Source organism: Callithrix jacchus, chromosome 2 (assembly GCF_049354715.1).
Source record: "Callithrix jacchus isolate 240 chromosome 2, calJac240_pri, whole genome shotgun sequence".
Lineage (NCBI taxonomy): Eukaryota > Metazoa > Chordata > Mammalia > Primates > Cebidae > Callithrix > Callithrix jacchus.
In genome coordinates, this window is record NC_133503.1 from 167,817,108 (window position 1) to 167,840,055 (window position 22,948).

The 22,948-nt window shown below is 36.3% G+C and overlaps 1 protein-coding gene across 5 annotated transcripts in view; it reads right to left on the reverse strand.

Moving 5' to 3' along the window:
* Positions 1-22,948, reverse strand: part of WDR70 (WD repeat domain 70) — a 379,012-nt gene that overhangs the window by 12,374 nt on the left and 343,690 nt on the right. For 3 of the 5 annotated variants that reach the window (XM_054252289.2, XM_035291652.3, XM_054252288.2), the window contains one exon: positions 21,501-21,663. In XM_054252289.2, the coding sequence (XP_054108264.1) occupies positions 21,501-21,663 (163 nt within the window). Of the gene's footprint in view, positions 1-7,494; positions 7,560-21,500; positions 21,664-22,948 lie in introns of all 5 variants that reach the window. The other 2 variants (XR_013532332.1, XM_035291653.3) reach the window with 2 other exon arrangements.

The window sequence follows — 22,948 nt, forward strand, 5'->3', positions numbered from 1 at the left end:
GGAGTAGGCAAGGACTTCATGACCAAAACACCAAAAGCATTGGCAGCAAAAGCCAAAATAGACAAATGGGACCTAATCAAACTCCACAGCTTCTGCATGGCAAAAGAAACAGTCATTAGAGTGAATCGGCAACCAACAGAATGGGAAAATATTTTTGCAGTCTACCCATCTGACAAAGGGCTGATAACCAGAATTTACAAAGAACTAAAACAGATTTACAAGAACAAACCAAACAAGCCCATTCAAAAGTAGGCAAAGGATATGAACAGACACTTTACAAAAGAAGACATACATCAGGCCAACAAACATATGAAAAAATGCTCATCATCACTGGTCATTAGAGAAATGCCAATCAAAACTACATTGAGATACCACCTCACGCCAGTTAGAATGGCGATCATTAAAAAATCTGGAGACAACAGATACTGGAGAGGATGTGGAGAAATAGGAACACTTTACACTGCTGGTGGGAGTGTAAATTAGTTCAACCTTTGTGGAAGACTGTGTGGTGATTCCTCAAGGACTTAGAAATAGAAATTCCATTTGACCCAGCAATCCCATTACTGGGTATATATCCAAAGGATTATAAATTGTTCTACTATAAGGACACATGCACACGAGTATTCATTGCAGCACTGTTTACAATAGCAAAGACCTGGAACCAACCCAAATGCCCATCAATGATAGACTGGACAGGGAAAATGTGGCACATATACACCATGGAATATTATGCAGCCCTCAAAAATGATGAGTTGTGTCCTTTGTAGGGACATGGATGAACCTGGAAACCATCATTCTCAGCAAAGTGACACAAGAACAGAAAATGAAATACTGCATGTTCTCACTCATAGGTGGGTGTTGAACAATGAGAACACATGGACATATGGAGGGGAGCCCTACACACTGGGGTCTGTTGGGGGGAATAGGAGAGGGACAGTGGGGTTGGGGAGTTGGGGAGAGGTAGCATGGGGAGAAATGCCAGATAGAAATAGGTGAAGGGAAGGAAGGCAGCAAATCACACTGTCACGTGTGTACCTATGCAACTATCTTGCATGTTCTTCACATGTACCACAAAACCTAAACTGCAATTATAAAAAAAAAAAAGAGTCAAGACCCATCGGTGTGCTGTATATAGAAGACCCATCTACTGTACAAAGACACATATATGCTCAAAATAAAGCGATGGAGGAAGATTTACCAAGCAAATGGAAAGCAAAAAAAAAAAAAAAAAAATGCAGGGGTCACAATCCTAGTCTCTGATAAAGATCAAAAGAGACAAAGAAGGGCATTACATAAATGGTAAAGGGATCCATGCAACAAGAAAAGCTTACTATCCTAAATATGTATGCACCCAATATAGGAGCACCCAGATATGTAAAGCAAGTTCTTAAAGATCTACAAAGAGACTTAGACTCCCACACAACAATAGTGAGAGACTTTAACACCCCACTGTCAATATTAGACAGATCAACGAGACAGAAAATTAACAAGGATGTCTAGGACTTGAACTCAGATCTGGAACAAATGGGCCTAATAGACATCTACAGAACTCTCCACCGGTAATCCACAGAATATCTATTTTGCTCAGCACTACATCAGACTTATTCTAAAACTGACCACATAATTGGAAGTAAAACACTCCTCAGCAAATGCAAAAGAACGGAAATCACAACAAATAGTCTTTCAGACCACAGTGCAGTCAAATTAGAACTCAGGATTAAGAAACTCACTAAAAACCATATAACTACATTGAAATTGAACAACCTGCTCCTGAATGACTACTGGATAAATAACAAAATGAAGGTAGAAATAAAGATATTTTTTTGAAACCAATGAGGACAAAGACAACGTACCAGAATCTCTGAGACACATTTAAAGCAGTGTATAGAGGGAAATTTGTAGCACTAAATGCCCACGAGAGAAACGATGAAACATCTAAAATCAACACCCTAATGTCATGATTTTAAAAACTAGGGGAGCAAGATCAAACAAATTCAAAAGCTGGCAGAAGACAGGAAATAACTAAGATCAGAGCAGAACTGAAGGAGACAGAGACACAAAAATTCTTCAAAAAATTAAATGAATCAGGAGCTGGTTTTTTGAAAAGATCAACCAAATGGATAGACTGCTAGCCAGACCAGTAAAGAAGAAAAGAGAAAAGAATAAAAAAGATGCAATAAAAAATGATGAAGGGGATATCACCACCAATCCCACACAAATACAAACTACCATCAGAGAATACTATAAACACCTCTGAAACAAACCAGAAAATCTAGAAGAAATGGATAAATTCCTGGATACTTACACCCCCTGCCCAAGACTAACCCAGGAAGAAGCCGAATTCCTAATAGACCAATAAATAACAAGGTCTAAAATGGAGGCAGCAATTAATAGCCTACCAACCAAAAAAATCCAGGACCAGACGGGTTCACAGCTGGATTCTACCCGTGATACAAACAGGAGCCGGTACCATTCCTTCTGAAACTGTTGCAAAGAATACAAATAGAAGGAATCTTCCCTAACTCATTTTATGAGACCAACATCATCCTGATACCAAAACCTGGCAGAGACATGACTAAAAAAGAAAATTTCAAGCCAATATTGATGATGAACACTGATGTAAAAATTCTCAGTAAAATACTGGCAAACCAAATCCAACAGCACATCAAAAAGCTTATCCATCATGATCAAGTCAGCTTCATCCCTTGGATGCTAGGCTGGTTCAACATATACAAATCTAAAAATGTAATCCAGCACATAAACAGAACCTAAGACAAAAACCACATAATTATCTCAAAAGATGCAGAGAAGGCCTTCAACAAAATTCAACAGCCCTTTGTGCTAAAAACTCTCAATAAACTAGGTATCACCGGTTTATGATAAGAGCTATTTATGACAAATAATAAGAGCTACTTATGACAAACCCACAGCCAATATCATACTGAATGGGTAAAAACTGGAAGCATTCCCTTTGAAAACTGGAACAAGACAAGGATGCCCTCTCTCACCATTCCTATTCTACATAGTATTGGAAGTTCTGGCCAGGGAATTTAGGCAAGAAAAAGAAATAAAGAGTATTCAGTTAGGAAAACAGGAAGTCAAACTGTCTCTATTTGCAGTCAACATGATTGTATATTTAGAAGACCCCATTGTCTCAGCCCCAAATCTCCTTAAGCTGATAAGCAACTTCAGCAAAGTCTCAGGATACAAAATCAATGTAAAACATCACAAGCAGTCCTATATACCAATAACAGACAAACAGAAGCCAAATCATAAGTGAATTCCCATTCACAACTGCTACAAAGAGAATAAAATACCTAGGAATACAACTAATAAGGGATATGAAGGAGGACCTCTTCAAGGAGAACTACAAACCACTTCTCAAGGAAATAACAGGACACAGATGGAAAAACATTCCATGCTCATGGTTAGCAAGAATCAATATCATTAAAATGGCCATACTGTCCAAAGTAATTTATAGATTCAGTGCTATCCCCATCAAGCTACCATTTACTTTCTTCACAGAATTAGAAAAAAAAACAACTTAAATTTCATATGGAACCCAAACAGAGCCCATATAGCCAAGAGAATCCTAAGCAAAAAAAAAAAAAGCTGGAGGCATCACACTTCCTGACTTCAAACTATACCACAAGTCTACAGTAATCAAAACAGCATGGTACTGCTACCAAAACAGAGATATAGACGAATAGAAAAGAACAGAGGCCTCAGAAATAATACCACTCATCTACAACCATCTGATCTTTGACAAACCCGACGAAAACAAGCAATGAGAAAAGGAGTCTCTATTTAATAAATGGTGTTGGAAAACTGGCTAGCCATATACAGAAAGCTGAAACTGGATCCCTTCCTTACACCTTATACAAAAATTAACTACAGATGAATTAAAGATTTAAACATAAGACCTAACATCATAAAAACCCTAGAAGAAAACCTAGGCAATACCATTCAGGACATAGGCATGGGCAAGGACTTCATGACCAAAACACCAAAGGCAATGGCAACAAAGCCACAATAGACAAATGGGATCTAATTAAGCTAAAGAGCTTCTGCACAGGAAAAGAAACTATCACTAGAGTGAACAGGCAACCAACAGAATGGGAAAAAATTTTTACGATCTACTCATCTGACAAAGGGCTAATACCCAGAATCTACAAAGAACTTAAACAAATTTACAAGAAAGAAATAAACGACCCCATCACAAAGTGGGCACAGGATATGAACAGACACTTCTCAAAAGAATACATTTATACAACCAACAAACATATAAAAAAAAGCTCATCATACTGGTCATTAAAGAAATGCAAATCAAAACCACATTGAGATTCCATCTCACGCCAGTTAGAATGGCGATCATTAAGAAATCAGGAGATAAAAGATGCTGGAGAGGATGTGGAGAAATAGAAACACTTTTTCACTGTAAATTAGTTCAACCATTGTGGAAGACACTGTGACGATTCCTCAAGCATCTAGAACTAGAAATACCGTCTGACCCAGCCATCCCATTAGTGGCTATATACCCGAAGAATTATAAAACATTCTACTATAAAGACACATGCACACGTATGTTTCTTGCAGCACTGTTCACAATATCAAAGACTTGGAACCAACCCAAATGCCCATCAATAATAGACTGGATAAAGAAAATGTGGTGGCCGGGCGTGGTGGCTCATGCCTGTAATCCAAGCACTTTGGAGGCCAAGGCAGGCGGATCAGCTGAGGTCACAAGTTCAAGAAAATGTGGTACATATACACCATGGAATACTATGCAGCCATAAAAAAGGATGAGTTTATGTCCTTTGCAGGGACAAGGATGCAGCTGGAAACCATCATTCTCAGCAAACTGACACATCATTCTCAGAAAACCAAACACCACACGTTCTCACTCGTAAGTGGGTGTTAAACAATGAGAACACATGGACACAGGGAGGGGAACATCACACACTGGGGCCTGTCAGGGGGTGGGGGTATAGGAGAGGAATGGCTTTAGGAGAAATGTAAATGATGGGGTGATGGATGCAGCAAACCACCATGGCACATGTATACCTATGTAACAAACCTGCATGTTCCGCACATGTACCCCAGAACTTAAAGTATAATAATAATAATAAGAAGAAGAAGAAGAAGGGCCAGGCGTGGTGGCTCAAGCCTGTAATCCCAGCACTTTGGGAGGCCGAGGTGGGTGGATCACAAGGTCAACAGATCGAGACCATCTTGGTCAACATGGTGAAACCCCGTCTCTACTAAAATTACAAAAAATTAGCTGGGCACGGTGGTGTGCGCCTGTAATCCCAGCTGCTCGGGAGGCTGAGGCAGGAGAATTGCCTGAACCCAGGAGGCGGAGATTGCGGTGAGCCGAGATCACGCCATTGCACTCCAGCCTGGGTAGCAAGAGCGAAACTCCGTCTCAAAAAAAAAAAAAAAAAAAAAAAAGAAGAAGAAGAAAGTTGTAATGGTCCCCTTGCCCAAATTGCAAAAACAAGGCATAAACCTGTTTCTAAATTTTCTTGGCAATTTTCCAAGTGCTTGTTTACTACCTACTTTTTCATTCTCTTGGTCAGTTAGGGGAATCATTGAGTGTAGGAACTCGGCTCCTGGCAACACATGGTGTTGCCAAAAGTGTACATTTACATACAATAAATTTAGACCCTCAGCTTATACCACATACAAAAATTACCTCAAAACGGATCAAAGACCTAACCATAACAGATAAAACTATATTACTCGTAGAAGAAAACATAGGAAAAAGCTTTATGACATTAGATTTGGTAATGATATCTTGGATATGATTCTAAAACCACAGACAACAAAATAATAAATTAGGTAAACTGGACTACATCAAAATTAAAACCTTCTGTGCTTCAAAGGACACAACTGACAGAGTGAAAAGGCAGAATGGGAGAAAATATTTGCAAATCATATACCTGATAAAAAATTAATATTCAGAATTTATAAAGAACTCCTACAACAAAAACCCATTTTTAAAATGGGCAAAGAATTTGAATAGATATTTCTCCAAAGATATACAAATAGCCAGAAAGTACATGAAAAGATGTTCAATATTATTAATCATTACGGAAGTACAAACCTAAACCACAACGAGATACTACCTCACCACAAGAATGCCTACTGTCAAAAAAAAACATAATTAACAAGTATTTGCCAGGATATAGAGAAACTAGAACCCTTACATGCTGTTGATAGTAATGTAAAATGGCGCAGCACTATGGAAAACAGTGTGGTGGTTCCTCAAAAAATTAAAAATAGAATCACCATGTGATCTAGCAATTCCATTTCCGGGTATATACCCTCCAAAACTGAAAACAATCTTAAAGAAATATTTGCACATTTATGCTCATGGCAGCATTGTTCACAAGAGCCAAACTCAAGTTTCCATTGATAGATAAGCAAAATGTGGCATATACATAAATGGAATATTATTCATCCTGAAAAGGAAGGGAATTCTGATAACATGCTGTAATACAGAGGAACCCTGAAGACAGTATGCTAAGTGAAATTGGCCAGCTACAAAAAGACAAAAACTGTTTGATTCCACTTATATGATGTACCTAGAGTAGTCAAATCCACAAAGTTAAAAAGTAGAATGGTAGTTACCAGGGACTGGATGAAGGGTGAAATGGAGGGCTGTTTAATGCAGAGGTGCCCAACTCCAAGACTACTTTGGCCCATGGCCTGTTAGGAACCGTCAGGCCACCCAGCATGAGCTGAGCAGTGGGCGAGTGAGCATTACCGCCTGAACTCCACCTCCTGTCAGATCAGTGATGGCATTAGATTCTCGTAGGAGCATGAACCCTATTGTGAACTGCACGTGCAAGGGATCTAGGTTGTGTGCTCTTTATGGGAATCTAATATGTGATGATCTGAGGTGGAACAGTTTCATCCCAAAACCATATCCTACCATTCTCCGTTAAATGGAAAAATTGTCTTCCACAAAACTAGTCCTTGGTGCCAAAAAGGTTGGAGACAGCTGGTTTCACGGATGCAGAGTTTTAGTTTTGCAAGATGAAGAGTTCTGGAGAGTTTACACAACAATGTGAATATACTTAACACTAATGAATTATATATTTATAAATGGTTAAGATGGTAAATTTTATCTCATGTTTATTCTACCAAAATTAGACCTTATTTTAAAATTTAAACAAACAAACAAAAACTAGGTTCTTGGGCTTGGGAGTAAGGAAAAACAAATCCTCTTCCTGGGACAAAAAGGAGGCACCTCGGAGAGGACCTTAGCCTCCAACCTAGGGCAGTGGCTAGGTTACTGCTTCTCAAACCATCTGTGGTGGAGGACCAGTCTTTGTTTTCTAATTTCTAGTACCCCACAGACAAATATTGTATTTCTAGAAACATAAAATTTAAAGACTACAAAATACAAATCTAAGTTTTTATTAGATTCAACAGATACATCAAATTGCTATGAAATATCCTAAGTGGTACTGTGAATTTTACATTTACCTCATCAGCACTGATTGGTGGACCATAGTGAGCAGCACCTCTTCAGAGCTCCATCCCTCCCCTAGCTTGGCAAAGAAAGGAGAAAAAACAGGGCTTTGAAACAGGGATGTGAAGAATTTGTCTTTTTAACATAAACTTTTACACATGATGAGCTCCCTCCAACTGTGGGAAAACATTTCTCAAATCTGAAAAAGCTGGCCCTATACGATGCTACTGAAGAGGGGTGAAATAACAAAATTTGGGGATGCACTCTCAGGCCCATATTTTAAGGAGGGGTCTTAGATTTTGGGGAGTTAGGCATGGGAAAGTAAGGCAAAGTATGGCCCAGAGAAGGAATTTTCTCTCATTCCAATCCATCCTGCCCTCAAAACCAACATTCTTACAGCACAGTTCAGAACCTTTAATAAGAGCCATGTGCTGTTTGCTGAATAAAGACTAGATTCTTCAAAAACCGTTATTCAACTTAACACAGTGAACATCTCTACCAAGCCTAAGGAACACCAGTGTTTTGTAGGAGCACAGTGAGTGAATCATAGCTTTAAACCTTATAGCTATTCTTTCTTTTTAGCAATTTTTATCTTTGAATTTATTTCCAGCAGTTATTCTTTTGAAAAAGTTTGGAAATCCACATATGAGCAATATTTTAAAAATTCAATTCAGAACTATCTAGGACATTTTAAATGGATTTCTTTAGTCACCACTTTATCAAAACAATGAGGAACAGATGATTAGGCAACCTCTAGCAATGTTAGGACTAGAATCAGGAGATTCCCTGGGGAATGGCCTAATTTGCCCTTGGCACAGAAAACTACTACAAAAATAAATCAACAATATTAACCAAAAGTAAAATGACAGAGACAAAGAGATAAAATGTTAACAGATTTGAAAATACTTAAAAGTTGGTCCACAAATTCCTGCTTTTAAAGCTAAGAGGAAACAAATAAAAACAGTAACAGCCAACAGACCCTCTATTTTACATTGAATCTGCCCACAAAAATGGATTCCTTTCTAGGCTGCTTAAAGAAATGGAACTTGTACACTGATGTTCAGAAATATTCTGTTGGAATGTGAACACATGTACACAGGGAGGGAAACATGACACACCAGGACCTGTTGAGGGGTTGGGGGCTAGGGGAGGGATAGCATTAGGAGACATACCTAACGTAGATGATGGGTTAATGGGTGCAGTAAACTACCATGGCACGTGTATACATACGTAACAAACCTGCACATTCTGCACATGTATCCCAGAACTTAAAAGTATAATAATAATAATAAAGAACTATTGTTGGGTGCTTCCATAAGGAAGAGAACACTACAAATCAAACAGAAAAAGACATGACAGCAATGTAAGAAATACGCAAACAAACAAATAAATTGCAAGAAATTTATCCCACCATTTCCAGAAAGCAATTCTGTTCCCTACCCATTCTTCGTCTTGTATCTAACAATTCCTCCAGAATTGTATACTTCATTTCTCAAGAGACAAGAAATTATCAACTCAAGTTTACTGCCTCATGGCAGATGATCTCCCTTGCCCAAAACAAAAGCCTATAAAGGGATTGACTTGCAGGAAAAGTTGGTAAGGGAAACATTCCATTTAGCCAAATATATAATCACTGTGGGTATACAACAGGTTAATGCGGATCTAGCAAGCCTCACTGGAGAACCACTGAAGTATCTACCTTAACAAAGTCAGTTTTAATCAGACTACTGGGTATACTGGTTTATGACCCATACTTACTCATGTTTCTGACGATTAATTTAAAACCTGAACTTACAGAGGGCTGATGTGAACCTTGCATTTTCCAGTTTGAGTAATTCATTTGGGGAAGAGTAAACATTTTCCATTTGATTATAAATGTCAACTTGTTTACTAGAGATACCAAGAAAAGGAGAGCAGATTAGGCATCAGCATAGTCATTGCTGCCAATCATTAAATAAGCTAATCAAGGAAAGGTTGAAAGGTTTTTTGCTTTATTTTGCTTTAGCTTCAGTAACTCTGCATTTGCTAATAGTTGATATGATTTCATAAAGAAAACAGAAAAGCTTAAGCAAATGTCTTTCTCAAATCTAAAAATTCTGGGTAGCTGATACTTTGTGCTGATTCATTTTTCTCTTAATACTTTTTGAAAAACTGATTCTCAAGATTATTTGTACAAAGTGAGTCTTTTCCAGCAACCGTATGCTGCAGAAAAATAACAGAAACCAAGTCCCACCTTCAGTGATTCCATCCAGAGGAATTTTGTGTAGAGCAGCCAGTAATGAATAAAGAGTCCCTCTGCAATTTTCTAAAAAGGGCATTTTGGGGTGCATTGTTTATGTGAGACACTCAAAGTATTAGCAGGACTATCCTTTCTCTTCTGACTAAGCTTTGACCTATGTCTTCTACATGGCCCTTCTCTAGCACTCAGGCCAGAGTGAAGTTGTCAAAATGTTTTCAGCTGCAGTGGAAAGTCCACAGGTCAAATTCTTTTTAATTATGGATGTTCCTCTGATATGATTCATTCAAACAGCATAAAGTGAGCTCCAGAGTAATAGAGAAAGTATGAAGCAAAATCGCTTGCATTACTTAGTCATCAGTACATGAGTATAAGCCACAAGCTTTTTTGGCTTAGGGCCCATTGTTTATTATGAAGGAAAACCTCAAAGCCAAAGTCAATTATAGCCGTGACTTTCAATCTGACACACTTGTTAACCCTGTTAGAAAGAATACAGCCCAGGTGAACTCTGACCCACTCATCACAATTGCAGAATTATTAAGATTAAATAAAAGCCTTGACCAAAAAATTCCACTTGAAATGGTTCCTTTTCTTCTGGTGAAGAGCTAATCAAAGTTGCTTTTTTTTTTTTTTTTTTTTTTAATATTAGGCACATAAAAGAAGGTAAGAGGCAACAAGATGTTTCTAGATAAAGAATTTTTATCTTCTTCAGGAAATGAACATATAATATTTTAGAAAGTAAACACATCTCTGACTCATAAATAGGGTATACTGAATCATTATGCTATGTGTGAGAATTCAAAGACTGTGTAAAGATGGAGAAAATAACATACATAACACCTATGGAAATTATGAAAATAGGAAAAGAGAGAAAGAGAGAGGAAAAGAGAAACAGAAAGAATCCTACAAAGTTGCCATTGGCCACCTTATCACCAAACAGATAAACAAGTTACAACGATAAAATCTTTAAAGAACATGCAGCCTTGAGACAGCCCAGGTCAAGTTCCCATTTATAAGACATATAACGGTGTGCCACAATTTCTATTAAAAAGCATGCATGAAAGTTGGGCATTGGTGTAGCCTTGCCCAACTTCATGGATCAGGAGAACAGCCTCAGTGTAGGTAATCACTGGCGGGGTAACGGAGCTGGAGCTAAATCTCAGGACTTCTGATTCTTAGTCCAGTGTTCCCTCTGCTATACCATGCTGGCTCACACAATAATATTTTAGCTTCACTATTACTCAAGTTTTCTCGTAACTACTACCAGTTGTTTTATGATGAAAAGCAGTACACTGTACTTAGTTACAGTTATCAGCTTGATTCTGAAGCCAGAATGCTCGTATTCAAATTCCAATTCTGCCACCTGCTACCTCTGTGGCTTTGGTCAAATTATAAGCCTCAGTCTCCTTATCTGTAAAATGGGGACAATAATAACACTTATCTCATAGGGCTGCTATGATGATTAAATTAATAATATCTATAAAGTTTTAAAACAAGCCTGGCATAGTATAAGTACAATAAAAGTATCATTATTATATACCTTGCTTCAGCTATCAGGTGTTCCTCACTTCATATAATAGATGTATTTTCCAAAAGTTGTACGTAGAATATATTTGGTAAATTAATTTATATGTTAAACATAATATAGCAGCTTGCCACCTTTTTTTTTTTGAGATGGAGTCTCGTCCTGTCTCCCAGACTGCGCACTACCATGCCAGGCTAATTTTTTGTAACTTTAGTAGAGATGGGATTTCACCATGTTTGCCAGGCTGGTCTCAAACTCCTAACCTTGTGATCCACCCACCTCGGCCTCCTAAAGTATTGAGATTACTGGCATGAGCCACTGCACCCGGCTGCTTGCTATTTTTTAAAGGAAATAATTTTGTATGCAAATAATATTTCTTCAGTATGAATTTCTATAACTGAAATAATCTAGTCAGCAAATTTGAATTTTCTTAAGGGAGAATAATTGGTTGCTTGTTTTTCATAATTACTTTTCTAGTATTATCAAACATTAGTGTGTAAAACAATTACCTGGGGCACCTCTTAACATGAGATTCCCAGCCCCAATCCCACAAAGCCCTCTCGAGTTGGTTTAGAATGAAGTCTAGAAATCTGCATTTTAAAATACCCCCTACCCTGAAAAAGAAAACCAAACACTACATATACCACTCACTCATATAGGCAGTTTACAAAACCACTTTCAGAAACATTGGCTTCTGCATAGGAATACAGTGGAGAGTGACAATTGGTCACCTAAATATAACTCTGGAAAAATATATTTTCTCTCTGTGCATTTATGTTTCTTCCTGACACAAACAATATACAAACCTTCATTTGCTCACAGAGTAACTTCTTTAAATATTGCCTACAATTCAACATGACTTTAAATAGATCCTTTATAGGTGGGAATGATATTTTAACACATACATACACACACATATTCACATATCCAGTATCAGACAAGATATGCACACTGAAAATTAAATTGACTGAACCAGCAATAATGGCAGCCTATCTGGCAAGAAAAGTGACATGGTTGACAGAGCTGTCACGCTGTCAGGCTGCTGGCCAGGGTCCAGGCTCCCACACACATCTATCCCTGTCTCATGTGTAAGCTAATAGCATTCTGGATCTACATCCTGCCCATTCCCTAGCCAGCTCCTTTCCTCTCCCTCCAGCAGCATCTTCTAACAAGAAACTGAAACTGAATCTGTCCATGTGTAGCTGAACAAGAGTCCTCTGTGATACTGCTGTGTTTGAAAATTTTCATGGCTATTAGATTGCTAGGGCCAGGAATGAAACTTAAATACTTGATTTATAAAAGCAAACTCTTCAAAGACTCTTTGTTATCACCAGTGAATACAGGTGAGTATATGTCATGTGTAGGCAGGCACATTTGTGGAATGTCTAATCGTGCTTTTCTGTGATAAAGTGAGATACAGTAAATAAATCTTCTTCACTGACAGAAGTCAATTGCAGTGAAAAAAAAAACAACCAGACACACATTCTCAATTACAGTGACCTTTATGAAAAGATACTTTTAAATATTAGCTTCCTTTCAAATACTTCACTACTTGGCAGTAAACCGTATACTCTAGCAGGTGAACACAGAAGAAACAGCACTGCAATCCTGGCTAACAAATTACATGCCACAGACAGACAGTGCCATAACTTAGTTAGTATGCAACAAATTCAAGGTGTCAAAATTGGGTGGGAGCAAAGAGATGATAGCAAAATGCAGCAACAGAAAAGTGTATATTAAGAGACAGCCCAGTCCCCTGGAAAGTTCATTAGGCTAGGGATCAAGAGAACTAACGTCTAGTTCTAGTTTCAGTCATTGTTAATTGCAGTTCTCTAAGCTGCAGCCTCCTCACAAGCAAAGTGAGGCTACAACAATACCTGATCTACCCACCTTGCAGAGCTGCTATTATACTAGCACAAATTCATTTGTAAACATAACTGAATCATCTCTAATGCAGAAACATTTCTTTAGGTAACAGTCACCAGTGAACAAAAACACTTGCAGCTTCAATTAATTTTTATTTAAAGAAAGTTGAAAATCTAGATGAATGATTGTTCAAGAAAATATTAATTACCAAGCAGCCTCAGAAGAGTCAGAAAAATCTGAATAGACTATTTGCCAGGAGGGGAGAGAAAAGAGAGAAAAATTAAGGAATTACTACTCACCCTCCACTCCACAAAAGCTTTCACATTTACAGGTGAATTCTATCAAATCTTTATTAAATAGATAAGTTCAAATGTATACAAAACAGTTTGAGGGTACATATGGAAATGAAAAACATACAAAATCTTTAGGAAGCCAGCCTAGCCTAACACCTCGAAAGAATAAACTACAATCATATGATAGTCGTATTAAAGATGCCAGGATGGCTCAGTGTTACAAAATCTAGTAACATAATTCATCCTATTCATAGTTCACAGTAGAAAAATTCTATGATCACTTCCATAGAGATTAAGGAATTCAATAAAGGCATCTTGTGTTTGCTGCATGGGGTGATTTTCCCCTAGGTATCTGCATGGCTCACTCCCTCATTTCACTCAGGTCAAAGGTAACTTTTGTAGAGGTTCTTCGCTGACCACTATATCTAAAATAGCACCCGTTCTCCCCGTGATGATTCTATGCCCCTCTTACATCCCTCTTATAGTTTTCTTCTTAGCACTATTACCATTTAATATTTATATATTTATTTTAGTGTCTGTCTCTGTCTATTAACATATAAGCTCCATAAGGCAGCTATATCCCTACAACCTAGAACAGTATCTAACCTATAGTAGGTGTTCAGTAAATCTCTGATGCATGAATAAATAAAGAATTCTTTCTTAACATCTTGTGTGCTTTCAAACATTGTCATGTTTTATGTGGAAATATCATTAGATTGAATAACATAAAACTACTGGCATTTGATATTTTTTTCACCTACAAAAAGGAAAATTTTATAAGGTATAATGTAATAGAATCACTCCTGTTAAAGTTCAAATAGAAAAAAGGATGTGTACTATCACTGATGTTATTTAAAGTTGTTTTGGCAATAGTCAATGCAGTTAGATAAAAAGAAATAGTAGTTATACAAATTGGAAAGGAGGAGGTAAACTTACTACTTGCATATGATATAATGTTATACCTGTAAATCCCAAGCTAAGTTACTAAAAATTATTTTAAAAATATATAAGAAAATATAATAGCTGGTTACAAAACTAATATATATAAATAACACACATATATATAGCTGCATAGTATTTCCATATACAAAGAAGTTATAAATTTAGCATAAGAAAATACTCTATTTACAACAGTACAAGAAGATAAAATAAATAGAAATAAATTTAAAAGGAAATGTGACAGGTCTATATGAAGAAAATACTACTGTGGGATATAGTGATGTGACTAGAAAGACAACTCTGTTCTTGGTTTGAAGGAACCGATATTATAAATTCTATCTAAATTAATATGTACATATAACTCAAACCTGCATCATTAATTTTTGGGGAGGAGGTTACTAGATAACTATAAATTCTATCTAAATTAATATGTATATATAACTCAAGCCCACATTATTAATTTTTTGGGAGGAGGTTACTAGATAACCTAATAAAGTCATAGAGACCTGTAAGAATAGATAGACACATACTCATAAAAATAATGAGAACAGGGAGCCCTACAATAATTAAGACTGTTTGGTATTGATACTTGCAGAGCCAGACCAATTGACAGAACAGAACAGAGAACCCAGAAATTGATTAAAATTCATAAGTACATCAGATATAATAAAGATATTTCAATTTAATGAGGAAAATTAAATAGTACAATAGAAAGTGCTATAGCAACTGGTTAACCAATAGGAAATAATTAAATTAGAACTCTACCATGATAGGTTGAAAAAATGGTCCCCCCAAAGATATCCACTTTAAATCACTGGAACCTGTGCATGTTCTCTTATTTGAAAAAAGGGTCAGTGCCTTCAGATGAGGAGATAATCCTGTATTATCTTGGGTAGGCTGTAAATGCTACTGTAAGTATCCTTACAAGAGAGTAAAGGAGAAGACCAACACAAAGGAGAAAGCAATGTGAAGACTAGGCAAACATTACAGTGATGTGACTATAAGCCAAGGCATCAGGCAACCTGTAGAAGCTAGAAGAGGCATAGAATGAATTTTCCCCTGGAGTCTCTGTAGAAAGTACAATCCTGCCAACACCTTGATTTCAGACTTCTGGCCTCCAAAACTGTGACAGAACCAATTTCTGTTTTTTAAGATACCAAATTTGTGGTAATGAATATAACAAATTCACTCCTTTCACTAAAATAATTCCAGGACAATTGAAGATTTAACTCTTAAAAAAAATTATTAAGTATTAAGTGGGAATATGAGAGAATTTCAAGACTAATCTTGGATGGTAGATTCTTCCTAACTCAAACCAAAAAAGTGCCCTCCCACCCCATTTCTAAATCTCACCACATTAGAATAATTTTTTTTTACATGAGAAAAATGGCATAAACAAAGTAAAATAAAAAAGACTAACTGGAAGAAATATTTGCCATACATAATATACAAAGGGTTAATCTCCTTAATATAAATAACTCTTACAAATCAGTAAGAAAAAAAAAATAGGAAAAAGGGCAAAAGATATAAGTAGCTCACAAGAAATGGGCTTTGTTAAAGTCCCTTTTAGCATTTTTTCTTAAGCCCCTTTTAGCATCTTAAGATGCTAAAAAAATTATAAAAATATAGGTGAAAATTATAAATTATACATTTTCACCAACCTGATACGCAAAGATAAAAATTTCTAGAAGTTTTGCACATGTGAACAAACATACATGTCCAAAGATACCAATTTCAGTATTGTTTATAAAAGAAAAAGGCTGAAAAAAATGTAACTGTCATTCAAGAAAGTATAATTTTTATAAAAGCATAATATAACCATACAATTGAATAGACAAATTAAGTAAAAAGAATGAGCTAAATATGTCTTGGATGGATCTGGCCCAATCTTCCAGTGTATACTAAGTAAAAAACAAAACCACAAATAAGCTTGTAAAACATGCTATATAGCTGCATTTTTAAACAATAAATGTGTCTAAACATATATCTCTCCCTCACACAGAGGATATATAATAACCTGCAGCAGTTGGTATCTCTAAGTAGTAGAATAAAGGAACTAGGGGTTAAATGAAAGACAGGCTTTCAAATTTCCATTGTCTACCTTTAGTACCATTGGCTTTTTTTTTTTTTGTTACTGTATGTATGTGCTAATTTAAATCTCAGACATGAAAATCTCATACTGAATTGAAGTTAATCCTTTATCAAAAGAACTCGTTATTAGATGTTAGAACAATAACCTGGAAATTCTAAGGTCAGGTTCCTGGTCTGGGTTCTAGCAATGACTTGTTACCCAGCGGGTTTTAAAAGTTATCTTCAGGATTTTTCATTTTCTCCAATGGTAAGTTAGGTATTTGACATCTTCTAATTATACATTGCTAATATTGTTAAATTATACATTGCAAATATCAATGGATAATCTTTCAATAGTATTTATATCAATATTTTTGAAGACATCTCAATGATTTGTGCGTAAACATAGACATACATATTAGGAACAGTTAGTCATCGAAATGACGTGCACCATGTTTAACCCATTTTAAATATGACTGTTTTCTTAACAAATCTTTAGTATGTTTCTAAACAAGGTTTTTGAAGTACAAAAAAATCCCCAATAATAATGGAAAGTACTCTATTAAAAACAGAAATGTCAACACAGGCATAATCTATAAGTTTATCTGACTGCCAATGATGTGTTGACATGGAATCGTTTCTACACACATAAATACTATTCAAGTGAAGGCTAAAGCATACTATTTCACTGGCCAGCCTTGATATGACCTCTTGGCTGTTGTGATATTATCCAATTCACTTTTCAGACATGTTCCATCTATATTGTTTAAGAATATAAATTGTGAACAACTACCATTGACATTACATAGACTGTTCTGCTATAGTACATACAGCAGAGGACACAATGCTTCCCCTTGATTGCCTCAAATCCTTTTAGCATTATTGGGCAATGTGTTTTTACTCACAGCAGCAGCACCTATCTCTAAAGCCCTGGAGGGCTGACAGTGCCTGGAAGTGTCTTTCCCAACCCCATCTCCAACCATCACCAATGACCAACAAATAAGGGAGTATAAATACTCCAGCTGCCAAGCCCCTGACCAGGGCAACTCTGACCACACTCTCCAGGGTTACCCTGCAGGATTAAGCCAAAGTGACCCTCCCTGGGACTTGGCTTAATATTGCACGCTCGATGGCTTCATGACACATCTTTACTTTCCTGCTGATTTTCTCTGGGAACAAAGCCTAATATATCACCTTTATGTAAATCTTTATCTCAGGGCCTGCTTCTAAGGAATGTATGCTAATATGAAGTGTTTTTATTTGAGGCAAAATAGCTCCTAATAATGAGTACACAGGGGACTGGTAGCAGTATAAAGGCTGAGTTGGTTAATAAAATATTTTAAAAAGTAATCACCATCCAGTTTTCTCACAACTAAAGAGAAACTTTAAGAATACATAAAGACATCAAGGGAAAAACTTGAATATACCTTCAACAATACAAAAATATATGTCCGTAAGTTTATTCACTATATAGCATTGTTAGTGATTACAAAATATTGAAACAACCTAAACATCCATATATAGAAGAATGGTTGAATTAACTACGATAAATTCATACAATGGAGTATTACGAGACTGTGAAAATAAGAGTGAGCTCTATGAAATGATGTAGAGTGATTTCTAGGGCATACTTCTATGTGGAAAAAAAAGCAAAGCCAAAAAAAAAAAAAAAAAAGCAAATCAATATGACTTAATTTATATCAAGTCATATACCTTAATATATATAAAATTTTATATCAATCATACCACAATAAAGATGGGGGATAACAAGAAACTAAAATCCTAAACTGATCACTTCAAATTTCAAAAATGGCATAACAAAAAAAGCTGCTGACATATTTATAAATAGTATTCCCAAAGTTCATTTAAAGTTAAATTTCATATTAAAATGTTAATGAAGGAACATTTAGATAACCAACTACTTTATGGATAATCAGAGATTAGTAATAATTTTGTGATAAAAGCTGGTTCTGCGTAGTATTTGTATATTAAACATGGTGACATTTTACTCTATACATGTGTTCATATGTTGTAATTACATTTCACCAAAGATTTTCAAATGTAACTTAAACCAAAAAAAGATGATTTACATTACACTACCTTTCATGTAAGAAATATGGAGATATAAGAAAATACTTACATATCTGCTCAAGGAACACACAAAAGATAAACCAGGAACTAAAGAGATTATTTAGCTACATGGGGTGGATAGGAAAGGGAGTGAAAAAAAGGGGGATTGGGAAAAGGAAAAGGGGAGCAGGAATGAGGAGGAAGAGACACTTCTCTAAGCAAATCTCTTTTGAAGCTCTAACTCCTAGCAACACAGTAATACTTCACACACTCCCAAAAATAAACAGAATGTGAAGAAAATCCCTAAAAAGGGATATAAACACTAGCAAATGAACCTAATTGCATTTCAAATGGCTAACATCATCACAATCACTAGGGTGGTGAAGACAGTATACTTAAAGCTAAAGACAAAAAGAACTGTAAACTATGCAATATAGATAGGAAAAGTGATTCTTACGGGGATATGGGTTAGCAATTCTAAAACTAGTTTATATATATGCCAGAACTGAACAATTAAGAGCTGGGCTTCTCATTAATGGAGAAAGAAGTTATAAATATGGAAAGGGGAAAAGTTATGGCACCTGTGATACAGGACTGAAATCAGAAACATCAATTCAAACTATAGTTTAAAAAAATATAACTACCAACTGATATGTTCAGAAACATAGATGTGTGTAGAGGGATAGCTTAGTATGCATACAGACACTTCCTAGCTTTGTCAGCAGAGAGGACCTGGAAGCAACAGCACTCTAGTAGCAAGAAGCACATCCAGCACCCAGCCCTTGGTTTCTAACCACCATTTTCCAACTGAAAGGAGCCATGGCTCTTTGGAGAAGTGGTTGATGCCAGAATGGAGGTAAGAACAAAGATGAGTCTGTAACATCTTGTGGTGCCAAAAAGTAAGGAAGTATTCAAAAAATATATAGGAGCTTGAGAAAGACGACAGGAGCCATTCTGAAGGAGCTTCTATTGGCCAAAGCTAAAACAATTTGAGCAACAAACTAAATGATGATAGTATTGGATTTTAACTCATAGAATAAAATGAGACCATACCAATATTTTAAAAATATTTGAAAAATAAATAAATGTGGGAAAAGGAACAACTTTTCCTCTACAAAGAATTCCAATTAATAAATGCAGAAGAAAAGAGGGAAATAGAAAATCACCATTAGGCAAACACCATAGTAATAATTGTTATAGGCAAATTCATTCATGGATGATAAAATTAGACTAAAAAAGTCTGAGGAGAAACAGGATTTGCATAGTCTTAAAATATCACTCCCAAGAAGTTTATCAACTGAAAATTGAATGAAAGCAACTTGACAGTGGAGAAACCTGGCAGATAAAACCTTAAGCAAGTGGCCAAGGTTAGCATCACTAGTAATAGGACATCCACTGAGAAGGATACAAGATCCCTCTTGTGTTATTTTTCCAAACATAATTGGTCTCATTCCAAATACAAGAAAATATCAAGCACACCCCAACTGAGGGAAAGTCTACAAAATAACTGACCAGTATTCATTAAAAGCATCAAAATCATGAAAGACAGGAAAGGTAACTGTTATGATGGGAAGAGACTAAGGAGAAGTAACAACTAAGTACAATATGGGATCCTGGAACAGAGAAAGAACACGAGTGAAAAACTGGCAAAAACTAAGTGAGGTCTACAGTTTAGTTAATAGTTTGGTTTTTTTTTTTTTTTTTTTTTAGACAGGGGCTCACTCAGTCGCCCAAGCTGGAGAGCAGTGGTGCAATTTTCACTCATTGCAACCTCTGTCTCCCTGGTTCAAGCAATTCTGCCTCAGCCTACTGAGTAGCTGGGATTACAGGTGCACACCACCACACCTGGGTAATTTTTTTATGTTTAGTAAAGATGGGGTTTCACCATGTTGGCCAGGCTGGTCTTAAACTCCTGACCTCAAGTGATCTGCCCGCGTTGCCCTCCCAAAGTGCCAGGATTACAAGTGTGAGCCAACACATCTGGCCTAGTTAATAGTGTTATACTAATGTTAGTTTTTAACATTGATAACATTGATAATTGATTGTACTATGATAATGTAAGGTATTAAATTAGAAGGAAGTTGGGTGAACAGACTATATGTACTCTCTGTACTATTTCTGCAACTTTTCTATAAATTTAAAATTAAATCAAATAAAAAGTTTTAAAATTTAGAAACTGAAAATTCTGGCCAGGTGCAGTGGCACTTAACTGTAATCTGAGCACTTGGGAGCCTGAGGTGGGAGGACTGCTAGAGACCAGATGTTCAAGACCAGCCTGGGCAACGTAGTGAGACCCTGTCTCTACAAAGACATTAAAACATTAGCTGGGTGTGGCAGTGCATGCTTGTGGTGCTAGCTACCCAGGAGGCTGAAGAAGGAGAATCCTTTGAGCCCAGGAGTTTGAGCTTACAGTGAGCTATGATCGCACCACTGCACTCCAGCATGGGCAATAGAGCAAGATCTTGACTCTAAATAAATAAATAAAAATAAAAATGGAAAATTCTATAATAGTATCTATTTTTACTGTAAATGTAGCTGGTTTGGTGGCTTTAAGAACCACTACTTATTCATCCATGCTAAACTATCTGAGGGAATATGAGCAGGCAGGATCTACTCTGCAGTGCTACTTACTTATGCAGCTCTATAAATAAAAGTGAGTACATAATATCAGACCTACAAACTGCTTCATTTGCTCTTAACCCTCCTCAACTAAGATAATGCAAATAAGCAGTGATTTGTTTGTTGTTCGTTTTAATCATAGGCAAGATGGGCTTTACATAATGGTTTACGCTGCAATACAACTCTGATGGAACTGGTCTAGTTTTAAAATTCATGATTTTTAGAGTCTTATGATACAAACAAATGCCTAGACATAAAGACTATGAGTATCTGGCCCATGTTTCATACCTAAGTATGAAATAAGAAACAGAAACAGAGAAGTTAGACCCCAAAATCATTGTTATGTTCTCTCCAATTCATTAAACATAACAATTTTCCTATTTTAAAAAGCTGTATTCTCACTTGGAATATGCTGGAGAAACCCAATATGGGTTGTCTTCTGCTGCTTTGGCATGACGCAAAATGGCTTCCCGAGGATTGCTGTCATCAGTCTTGTCCAAAGCAATGTTCTTCACAATATAGGAAGAGAGAGTGCCCCCATGGGTTCCAACTCGGCCACCACGACCTGTTGCAAAAGAAAAAAAATTCAAATTAGAAACTGAATGAGCATGAGGATACATAGGTATATCTGTATGCACTGTACTTATCTGAACACAAGTCTCAAGAGTACTTGAGTTTCATCCTTTTGGCTTAGATTTATGGCAATCAGAACCAAAGTAAGAGGTCACCAAACCTCAACTTCCCCATAACACTTTTAAATAGGAAGAGATTTTTTTTTTTTTATGTCTCAGTTGCTCAACTTATGGAATGATGCCAATATAGAAAAAATTACAGATAGTTTGCCATGTATATGCTTTAAAAAGTTCCTCTGGCATGAACATTTAGAATTCAATTAACACAAATAACCAATATTCATTAGATGCTATTTTAACATATCTTAGAGCTTGACATCTTGGTACTGTACACGTACTTTGCTGAGTATTACAAGAGAAAACAAATAAGTTGAACACACTGATTCATGTTGCTCTGCTGTACGGTAATTGCCCTGTGAAATAGGAACCTCTTTAACGGCAGGGATGTGTTCCCCACTGGAGCTCTAGCAGCTAGTATAGTGACCGGTACTCAAAAAAAATGTAAGACTTTTTAGGTAAATAAAATAAAAAGCCAAATAACACTAAAAGATTAATTTTATAAATCAAGATAAGAATAAACTAAATAAGGCAGGAAATAATTAACTGCAAGATAATTTATATGGCCAGTAACTATTATGGAACTTAGGAGATAGCACTTCAGGCTGAGGTGGTTGAACAGGTCTTTATAAAAGAAATGCATCCAATTTGTGAAAGCTTAGAAAGTAAAGAAGATTGTTTTCAATAAGCAGAATGGGTTAAATACAAAAATGCAGAAAGAAAAAAGTTCAGTGCATATTTGGGGACAGGAGTGAACCAACAGAAATCTCAGAAGATCAGAGCAGGAAAGAAGTAAGGTGTAAAGCTACAGGGATAGAAATTAAACCTGTGTATAAGACAAATAGAGGTGAGGTGGGAGAGAGGGAGTGACTTGAGACTAAGTTGCCTAGTTAGAAGGGTTTACAATAATCCAAGCAAGAATATTACTAGGAAACTTAGGTTAGGATGGTGTTAGAAAAAAATAATTAAGATACATATGCAAAATGTTTCCTATGCTGAAGGAGCAGACCAAATAGAAACTACATAGATGATAAGATAAAATTAAACTCTAGTGAAGGTATGTGCTGTACTGTTAGCCAGTGCTGCTTAACTTTCTTCTGGTACCTACTTCTTTAAAAAGTTAAAGAATTTTATTCATCTTCTAGTGATATCAACACAAAA